At 43.3% G+C, this 10,978-nt stretch overlaps 1 protein-coding gene across 1 annotated transcript; it reads right to left on the bottom strand.

Annotated features, from left to right (window-relative positions):
* Positions 1-850: 850 nt before the first annotated feature.
* On the bottom strand, positions 851-10,107 carry DAPL1 (death associated protein like 1). The gene is made up of 4 exons (XM_075711659.1): positions 10,050-10,107; positions 5,813-5,900; positions 2,525-2,588; positions 851-970 (listed from the first exon to the last, which is right to left on the bottom strand). The coding sequence occupies exons 1-4, from the start codon at positions 10,105-10,107 to the stop codon at positions 851-853; spliced, it is 330 nt and encodes a 109-aa protein (XP_075567774.1).
* Between the last annotated feature and the right edge of the window lie 871 nt (positions 10,108-10,978).

Raw genomic sequence — 10,978 nt, forward strand, 5'->3', positions numbered from 1 at the left:
CACAATTGCTCCTCCCCATTATTAAGCTTGACCCCTCAAGACCCTACTACTACCGGTCCATGCTCAGTCTCATCGCTTTTCAGGCTCATAGGCCGTTCTACCAACCTTAAATTCCATATTCCAATCACTGCATTCTCCGCACCGTGACTCCTCCCGCACCATCTGCCCCCTCATCCCAGAGGTTCAGCTCCAAGTCAGGTAGTTCTTTCACTCACCCTCCCCAACCCCAAAGGGGTTCACACACATGGACTGTTTTCCACTTGGTGCTTCCAACTGTCTGGATCCCAGCAGAGCAATCTCTGCAGAGGAGCTGGATTTCCTTACAGAAAGAAATGCCAGAAAAAAGTATTTTCTCTACTGCACAGAAATCTTTCCCAGGACTTTCTGAAGTTTCTTATTATGCAGTAAGCCTAAGGCATACATTCAGCATGGAACACCTCAGCCTAAATTAAAACAAAAAACATGGTTTTCAGTTGTGACCTGCTTTCTTAGGTTCATGTTCACTTCAGCTTTGCTATCATTAAATTAGGGAAAAAAAAGGAAAAAAAAGAAAAGGCGGCTGACAGTTTCCAGTACTTCAGTCAAAATTCACACAGTAAGTGAAGCTGTTAGACTTCTTGGCATTGAAGTTTTACTGTACACTAGTAAAACCAGGTTAGACAGAAGCCATGGTATTTTAATAAATCCCAAGTACATTTAGTAACTCTTCTTATAAAGCATTTTATTGTCAGTAACAGAAATACAGCAAGATACAAGGCACACAACTTTTGATCATTTTTCCACAGCATGCTAAGTGCTATTGAGAATAGAAACTCACTTTTAAGTAAACATGAGTATTTTAATGAATATCTTAACATTTCCGTGGTTGTTGAATAATGTAAATTCTTTTAGGCAGTATGAACTTCTCCAAGGCAGGGTGTGGCTTTTGGTGAGCCACCTGCAATGCTGCTGCATGAATTTTGTGGCTCATCTGTAACATTAAAGGGGGGGGGGGGGTGGGGGGAAGTTGTGATAGAATACAGCTTTTTTGCTATTCTCTTCCTAAATTCCACCATATAAAAGTAGTTTAAAAATGGTAGCAAAACCTAACTCCACAGAAAGTTCAAATGATCGATACATAAAACTCATGGTGACTCTGTACATTGAATTATAATTTCAGTTTTCAAAATGATACTAGCCTGACTACCTTTAGTGAACTATTTATTTTTTTCCCCTCCCTTTTTTCAGTAGTTCATAGAATGAGCTGCCAAGATAAGGAAAGCAGAGCAAATAATCAGTATTCCAGAGTTAAAAGCAAGTTGCTTGAAATTCTTATTTTCCCAGATTCAAATCATCATCATTACAGTATCTAATTATCACTTTCTAAACTACTGAGTAAGCTTCATCTGTGAGATTCTGGAAACCAACAGGAAAAGGAAGTGGTAGGTCAGAACAGAGGAGATGGGGACAAGTGGAAGAGAAACAGGATGAGTTGTATCTGTGCTCCTTAATAAACAAGTCTAAGCAAAAATTCAAGATCTACATACTAAAGCTATAATCACATCTGTTGATGAAAGGCTTATGTTGAAATGATGCAACTGATGTTTTACTAAGCTCTATGGATGAAGAACTCTTGTATGCTTCAGAACCTGAAGACCGCAAGTGTATGAAAAATAGATGACAACTGTCAGATCTTCAGATTATCATGCAAATTAAAAAGCTGCTTGTTAAATCAGCTCTTGGAAAATATAGGTGTAAGACTCTGCATCAACAGCCTAGCAAGAGATACTGGACAGTAGTTGTAAGCATAATGATAAATAGAGGGTCCGTCAACAGCTTTGCGACACAAAATTTTAAATGATCTCGTAGTATTTCCAAGGGAGAAGTCAAGAAGGTGCTTGACTATCGACTGTCAGGCCTCGGGTGAAATAGCTGCATATGCGGCAACAGTGGAATGTGCCGTGCTTCTTGTCTCGGGGATCGCTTAGAGTAGCTTGACATTAGCTCACCATCGTGGTGTCCACTGGGCACCTGCCAGTGACGCTATCCACTTCCTTCAAGCAGCTCTTTGCGCTTCTCCAAGTTGGACCCTTACAGAAGTTAAAGCTATTTCCGCAGTGGGATAGGGAACCGAAGGCTAGGTTTTGTTCTGGGTTGTAATCCCAGCTCTGCCACAAACCTACTATGTCACTGATAGTTCTTCCCCACATTTCAATAAATCTAAATCAACATACCTTAGTATCTTGCTGTACTTTCCTGTAACAGTTATACATAACTACCCTGGGGCTACTTAGCGTTAAATAGGAATGGAATTAAAACATAGCAGAAAGGAGGGAAGGGTAGTTACTTTTAACCCTAAATCTAGCATTTTAGCCACACAACCGCTAAAGAAATAGATCATCTCAAGAATATTTAGTTGTAGATGACAAACCTACAAATGTCAGATGACAGCAGTTTAAGGAAAATTCACTTTTTTTTTTCCCCCCAATGTTTAGCTTTACAAAGGCCTGACAAACATGTATCTTGTTCTTCCAGATGTACTTACTTTGCTCAGCACTTCTGCTAGCAAGACACCCATGTTCTGAGTTTTTGAAAAACTGGCAATGGCACTGTAAAGCAAAAGAAAAAAAGTGTTTAGCATTTCCATCTCACAGAAACACTTGTCACTTTCATTTTCCAGACTTAATACAAAACATTTTGTAATAGAAACTTAAGTTTTGGAGCTAAATCCTTTAAACACATTAAAGACTAAAAAAAGGTATGCTGCCTCAGAACAGAACAATGTAAAATCTTGTGTTTCAGGCTGTTTTATTTAGATACAGTTTTATTAAAAAAAACATATATAAAATATCCTTAAGTATCTCAAAAGGGATTTTTTTGTACACTGTGGAGTAGCTTCACAGAAGCTGAGCACTCATATCCAGAGCTACAAAATTTGACTTTATAATTTTCTTGATTTCAATCTAGACTGATGAAAAAAAAAAATCACCCTGTACTTTTGGGGAATGTTTCCTTTTACAGCAGCAATTTGTCAAGCAAGAACTTTTTGTGCAAGATTATCCCGTTAACTTCTTCATATTCCAATGAAGATCAGCCATGTTACCAATATTCCACAAATAAACAATCTGTGGATGCGAAATAATTTAGTTCAGCAACAGGAAGAACAGTGGATTGCACATTCTTCTGATAATATTATTTGCAGTGACAGCTCTGTAGCTTAAAATGGAGTTGAGAAAAAAATCATAAATACCCTTACACATGGAATCAGATACGTTAAATGTGACTCTTGAAAAACCACATACTGCTTAGGTTAATGATTCTGTGGATCGGGCAAGACACATTTCCTACTGAAATTTCAATTTATCAATTGATACAGTTTGCCACACTAACAAATATAAGTTATTCAAGATCTGTTTATGCCATCAGATAACTGACTATGGAAAAGACAGCAGCAAAACTACACACAGACAACTGGCAATCAACGAAAATAAAAACCTTCTAACTCCAAAAAAAATACAAACCAAAAGAACCCCAAGTCAAGTTATAAAAAACAACAGCAAAAACCCAAGAACACACCAAACTTTGAATAGTTTCTCAAATAATGAGGTATAGCCAAATGTGATGTATTGTCAGAAAACTGTCAGGCAGGCATCTAGTTATTAACATGATGCATTACATTCTATTATGCCATATATTACACAGCAACTTTAGAGCAAGCTTTTTTTTTTTTTTTTTTTTTTTTTTTTGAGAATCTCAAAGCTCAGCTCCTGCCAAGACCAATCTCAGCTCTTAGTAGCCACTTTAAGCTATGATGGCGACTTTGAGCCTCTCAGTTAATCTCATCGGAACCAGAAACTTAGAGGCAAGGAATCTGTATGTGATAGCTACTAAACTACTTTACAAAGTTCTCTGACTTCTGTGATTGCAACCTGAGAATGAAATCCATCATCCCAAGAAGGTACATATACTATATTGAATAACCATTGATTCTGGTGCAGAGAGCTAGTAAACAGGAAAGAAGTCCATGTTACTGGCTCAGCTTTGTTCCAAAAACTGTATTTTTGGTTATAGTGTCCTCCAAGCCAGTGAGGAAAAAAACACACAAAAACCTACAGTGGTGATTTCTGTAGTCTATCAAGAAATAGCGTCAATATGTCAGTGTTAAACATGGCTAAATCCACTTAATTTAAACATTATCCAGCTGATTACAACATTTTAGAGGAAAAAAATAAAATCACATCTTGGTCCAAAAACTGAGTTCAGCTGTCAGTCTAGTTAAAAGCTTCCCTTTAAACTCCTGGCAAAATAATCTATTTCACAACAACATTTCTAGATTACAGTACTTTGTAGTGACTGTCAGACACTGATACTATGATTGCGATGTACATACAGACATTCAACTAAAAAGGAAGACTTCTTGACAGCAGCTATTCAGAAACACCAGAGGTAAATCTGTTTATCAAAAGTAATATAGGCAACTTAAATCTCAGTGTGGAAAAAAAAGTGGGTATCAGAACAAAGTCACTCGGACCAGTTAGCTATCCTAATCCAGGCTTTTTATAAATGGTTACCTGGGTACTATAGAAACTCCATAGTATAGGTGGCTCCTAGGTAAAAAGTAACTCATGTCCCTAAATCCCCAGCAGTGGAAGGAGTAATTCACAGCTTTCTGGATAATTCCAAGATATGTTTTAATAAAGACGTGATTCTAGAGCTGCTCCCAGTTTGGACAGGCCTTTCCAGCAAGCCCAGAGCAAGCTATCATAAGGACAATATGAAGACTGCTTGAAGGGAGTTCTGTTCTTAAGAGATACAACAGAATATTTACTCTTTTTTTGAGTCAGTTTATTTTTATGCACAAAACTAGTCCCAAATTGGGACTACAGGAGAGGCATCTACATCCAGACAGAAATCAGAGCCCACTCCTACAGGTAAAAGTATTTGCTTACAAGTGATTTTTCATAGCAAGATGACAAAGTCACTTTTAAAACAACAACAGATGTGTTCCCTACCCACACCTAATAAAGTAATGCTCAACAGTTTCCAAGGGAAGAATGAATTCCAGGCTGTCCTTGTTCTGAGGGGAATGAAACAGGAACGCAAGTCATTAAAATATTACCCTCTTATCCTTATAATGGTCAACTTAACTTTTTGTTAAGTGATATTTAAGAAAAGTGCATATATTTTAGAAAAACATTCAGTCTTCATTTGACAAAGCTATAGGAAAATATTTGTTGTGATGACCCCTTCAACCAGTCACTGCTACCTTATTCAAAGGTAGAAGCATGCCTTCATTTTGGGGCAAAATAGCTTGAGTAACCTTATGAAGTAGAAAACAGAAAAAGCCAAATCAGATTTCAGATTGAAATAGGAGATATAGCCTATACAGGAAATAGACTCTTTGTGGGGGTGGGAGATGCGGGTATAATTTCCTTCAGAATGAGGAGAGCCTAAAATTCATTGTTATTCCACTGGAAACTGTTTGACCATTACTTTATTAGGTACAGGTAGACAACACATTGTTTCAATTTCTGTTCCATAACACATGACAACAGAGAAAAGATTCAGCCTCTGCCTTTGATTGCAAGGCATTGTCCTTAGGTTTTGAAGTTGGCGTTTTTTGGGTTGGGGTTTTTGGTTTTGTTTGTGTGTTTGTTTGTGTTTTTAAGTTGGTGATTACCTCAAAGCTGCCTTTTGTCTACAAATTGCACAAGTTAATTTAAGAATTAAAAACTCTTCAGAGATTAAGAGTTGTCTTTGTTTTCAACATTCAGCCCATTACTCATGAACTTCAACGATGGGGCAGGGGGGAACAAGCCCTGCAGTGCAATACCTTGTCTTTTCTTTTCCTGGAGGTTTAGCATTTTTCGCAACAGGTCCGTTTTCTTGCTTTTTAGACACTCTCATACGTCCAGCTTTGACTGCAAGAAGAAAATACAATTTATGTAAAAACATCTACAGAATTACATACTACATCACGTACACTTAGAGCAGAAAAAAATACCCTAGATAATTGTTAACAAGAAATCACCTTTCAATATTTAACTCTATGCTTCACTTTTAAACACACACATGCACAGAAATAAGCCAAAGAGATCCAACAAAGACTTTAAACTTGTGTCATGGCATACTCAAATCAACTTCCAAATATTATAATCAAGAAGTCAGAGGTATTTCGGTCACTGCTAACTATATTAAATCTTAACACCTTATTAAGTTAATACGCATTCTTCCCCCATAAATCTCAGATGTAATAGTTTCCATTTTAAATTTAAAAAAGCAAAACAAACAAACCAACCAACCTCTAAACACTTTCAGGATTTTGAACTATGTCACTAACAGCAATAAAGGTTTCCTGATTTGCTCAAGGTATTCTAAAATAAACCTAATAATGCAGATAAGAACCAGCTGCATACTTATCTTGTACTTGTGTTCTAATGCGTTTAATTATATTTTATTAAGATATCTGCCAATCACAAAACCAGTTAGCACTAATTAAGCTACAGACAACCTACGGTAACAATTTAGATTCTGAGGCATGTCAGAAAATTCAATTCTGAACAAAGAACATGTAAAGTTATCTAAACATCTTGTTGAAAAAATACTTTCTCGTTGTTCATGAGGATATTTTAAGTTTTAAAGCTGTGAATAAGAAAGAACAAACTTAGCATGCATTTCTCATTATTTTGAAGAAGTTGCTTCATCTTAACAGCAAGGTTCCGGTTCTTATGCATAATCAAGACTACAGAGTTTTCAAACTCAAATATTTGGGGGCAGGAGTGAATAGTGAATGGAAAAAAATTTCAAGAATTACTCAGCTAAACAGCGTAAGAAATGTATTTGGCCATTTTTGGGGGAGCAGATGTGTCCATCTGTAACTAACTCCCATTTTCTATCAAATCTGACTACTCACCTTGTATTTCCTGGTTGCAGGTTTAGTTTTAGAAACAAGAATTCTCCTTCAGTCATGTCCAAAGCAGCCTTACAGTGCTAGAGTTCTGCAATATCTAGACTTGTTTTTTTCTTTTCTTTTTAAAATTACATGCATACAGTTAATTATACTGCTGTGTAAGCAGCAAATGAATCACCTAGCCATCTCAGCAGCTGCAAATACATTAGAGATCTAGACTGAACCAAATTCTTTTGGGAGTCTAACTGCAAAATGAAAAGTCTCCTCTGAAATGGAAGTGTCAACCATTTCCAATTACCTACCAGTATGGAGAATCAAGATTCTAAATACCCTCAGCTCACAAGGTGTGAAACTCTCCCTTGCCTTTGTAAGCAGGAGATAATGAGGGGCATCTTTAAACAAGAATTACAAATCATAAAAATAAAAAGAACAAAAACCAACCCAAAAAAACCTAAAACCAAACAACCACACACACATAAAAACCCCTGGAATATTTCAGTATCTTAGATATCTTCTTGACGTTCCCTTTATAACAAGTTCATGCAGAACACCAGTGGAAGTTATCCCAAGTATTCTTCCACAGCTTATTAGGCGCTTAGGTTTTTTTTGCTTTTTAGGAATGAGTCAAACCACAAATGGGACCCCAACTAAAATGTTGGAAGTAGATAAAAAACCGTAACGGAACTGATCCATGACTTCTGGTTTGGGACCTTCACTAAGCACACACGTGCAGGATTAGTGATTTCTCAATACAAGCATTTTTTAGGTTTAATTTAGCAGGGTGAAGAGATCCAGACACACAGGGAGGCAATGACATTTTAACGCTATGACGATTTACAAAAAGCACAAGGGGGAGCTGAGGTGTGGGCTGGTGGGCAGGAAGGAGAGAGATACCCAATATGGGAAAAGATATTTAAATATGAAGTGGCCAGTCAGGAATTGTGTCTACCACCAACAGGCCCACAGAAGAAAGTTATTTATAATGATAAGAAATAATGCAGGGCTTACTTCAATCTTTTCACTAACTTGAAAATAGCTGCTAGTAGAAGCTGTCAAACCTGCTCGTACACAACCACAGCAGTGGAAGAGTTAAACATGGATGCTTCTGGAACGCACCAGAAACCTGCTTTGTAATTTGTTTTTTTTTTCCCAAAGCAATTAAGAGACATGTTAAAGTTTTAATATAGAGTTCAATTTTTTTATTTTTGTAAGTGCCCTGTAAGCCATGTAATGGAACAGTTAAGAACCAAGTGCCAAAATCTTTACTAATTTCCATATTTAAAACACCATATAGAAGGAAAGAAGGAAGGAAGGAAGGAAGGAAAATCTCCCTTCTCCCCCCCAAAAAAAAGAAAAACAAAACCAAAACCACCAAATCCAAAGCCCCAAACTGAAAAGAAAGGCACTGAGCTTTGTTGAATCCTGAGGTCACTTATGGATACTATGGTCAGAATAAAGATGTCCACCCTCAACCTGCTTTGTTCACTACATGCGCAGTTGAAACAACTTATTCCTGCCACCCATACCCCTCTGCCAGAGATGGTCACCCCCACTGCAGTGACAGGTAAGCCTCACCAAGACAGTTTACTGTCATGCAAATTAATAAAAAACAGTACCCGCACTAGGTCACTGGCTGTAGTGGTTTAAAGGCCCTTTCAGGTGCGACTCAACCTTCCCGGCCACATACAGAGACACAAAAATCCAGGAAAGGACTAGCGGCAACGAAGCTGAAAAAAACTTACATCGCAAATTAATGTAAAAGCATGCTTAAAAAACCCAAACTTTAAAGAAAACAAAGCAGATTTTAGGGGTACGATGAGACACCAGGTTATGCCTTGTGCTCTTCGGGCGAAAACTGCTCCTAATAAACTAGGGGGGACACCCTAATTGGCTCAGACTGAGCAGCGACAGTACGACAGTTCTAAAGGCTAAACCCACAGCAGCTCAGTACGCGTGCCCAGCACACGCGGGAAACAATTACTAATGCTAACTCTGTCACGATAGACTAGCTCCACACAACTAACGAACAGGCATAGGGGCCGATCACAGTCTGTACGCATTTACAAGTTCCCCAGCAAACCCAGCCATGCATTTAAACACTAGGTACTGCATCATTTGTGTTCAAAAAACGGGTAGATGTGGCACTTTGGGACACGGTTTAGTCTAGTCTACCCTTGACTGGCTTAGAGTAGACTTGGCAGTGTAGGTTAATGGTTGGACTGGATGATCTGAAAGGTCTTTTCCAACCTAAACGATTCTAGGATTCTATCACTCCAGATCAGCGGTTACGCAGAGCCATGGTTAGAGCAGCGTGTCGAGCGCTCATCGGCCCGCAGCGGCGTGTCGAGCGCTCATCGGCCCGTACTCAAGGGCACCGTTCAGTCAGGTAAAGACCGCCAAGGGGAAGGGGGGGGCGGGGGGGAAGTTTTTCACGGAGGGGAGGCAAGGAATAAGACTGGAACATTTAAAAACAAAAAAATCATTAGAACATTGATACTATTTCTCTCCCTATTCCCTGATGACGCATTCCTGATTAAGAGAGCAGCAGAACCTCCTGCCGCGCTGCTCTACCAGGTGCAGAGTCAAGCAGCTCAAGTGCCAGTTCAGCGGAGCGGGCGCAGCCTCAGCGCCGCGGTGCGCTCCGCCATGGAGCGGCGCAGGCCGCGCCCCGCGGGGCCCTTCTCACGCCCGGGGCGGGGCGCGGTGAGGCCACCCGGCCGCCCCAGCAGCGCTCCGCCGGCGCCGGGAGACGGAGACGGGGACGGGGCGGCCCCCCCCCCCCGCTCGGCGCCCACCGGCCCCGCCCGCCCGAGCCGCCGCCGCTCCGCGTCCCGCAGGCCCGGGAGGGGCGGGCCGGGAGCCCGCGGGTGCGGGAGCGGCGGGGCGGCGCGGCCCGTCCCGGCGGCTCCGCAGATGCCGGGCGCTCGCAGGAGCCGCGCTGGCCGCGGCCGGTCGATGTCGCGGCCGCGGCCCCTCAGCGATCCGCCGAGCTGCCCACGGGCGCAGCTCCCTTCCCGCCGCTCGCCGCGGGGCCGCCGCGGCCCGGGGACCGCCCGCCCGCCCGCGCCCAGGGGGAGAGCGGCCGCCGCGGAGCGGGAGCGCCCCTCACACCGCCTGCCCGGGCGGCCCGGGCGGCCCCGGCCCCGGCCCCGGCCCCTACCTGCGGGAGGGCGCCTGCCCAGCGGCGGGGACAGCGGACGGCGCCTCGGCCGCGCCATGGCGGGGCGAGCGCACCAGAGCGGCCCGCGCGGCAGCGCCCGTGCGTGGGTGGGGCGGGGCGGGGCGGGGCGGCGGCGCCTGAGCGCGGGGCGGGGCGCGGGGTAGCGCTGCCGTGAGGGGCGGCGGGGGCCGTGGGAGCCGTGAGGGGCGGCGGGCGGGCGGTCACCGCCCGGACGGGCCGCACCTGGAATGCTGTGTCCAGTTTTGGGCCCCTCGGCACAAGGAGGACATTGGGGTGCTGGAGCGTGTCCAGGGAAGGGCAGCGGAGCTGGGGAAGGGTGTGGAGCACAGGGCTGGTGGGGAGCGGCTGAGGGAGCTGGGGGTGTTCAGCCTGGAGAAGAGGAGGCTGAGGGGAGACCTCATCGCTCTGCAGCTCCTGGCAGGAGGGGGCAGGGAGGGGGTGCTGGGCTCTGCTCCCAAGGAACAGCGATGGGACGAGAGGAGATGGGCTCAAGCTGCGCCAGGGGAGGTTTAGGTTGGAAATTAGGAAAAATTTCTTCACAGAAAGGGTGGTCAAGAACTGGAACAGGCTGCCCAGAGAGGTGGGGGAGTCCCCATCCCTGGAGGGGTTCAAAAAACGGGCAGAGGTGGCACTTGGGGACATGGTTCAGTCTGGTCTACCCTTGATTGCCTTAGTGTGGGCTTGGCAGTGTAGGTTAATGGTTGGACTGGATGATCTTAAAGGTCTTTTCCAACCTAAACGATTCTATGATTCTATCTGCTGCAGGAGCTGGAAGGAGCGCGCCGGAGGCAGGTTGCGGTGGTGGCTGGGGCGGATGCGGGAGCGGCGAGGCTGGGATGTCGTGCTCCTGCAGGTCAACACGGCGTTGAACTCCCCGCAGCTCCGGGCTGAGGAGGCCGCGCTGGAAA

Source organism: Pelecanus crispus, chromosome 5 (assembly GCF_030463565.1).
Source record: "Pelecanus crispus isolate bPelCri1 chromosome 5, bPelCri1.pri, whole genome shotgun sequence".
In the NCBI taxonomy this organism is placed as follows: domain Eukaryota; kingdom Metazoa; phylum Chordata; class Aves; order Pelecaniformes; family Pelecanidae; genus Pelecanus; species Pelecanus crispus.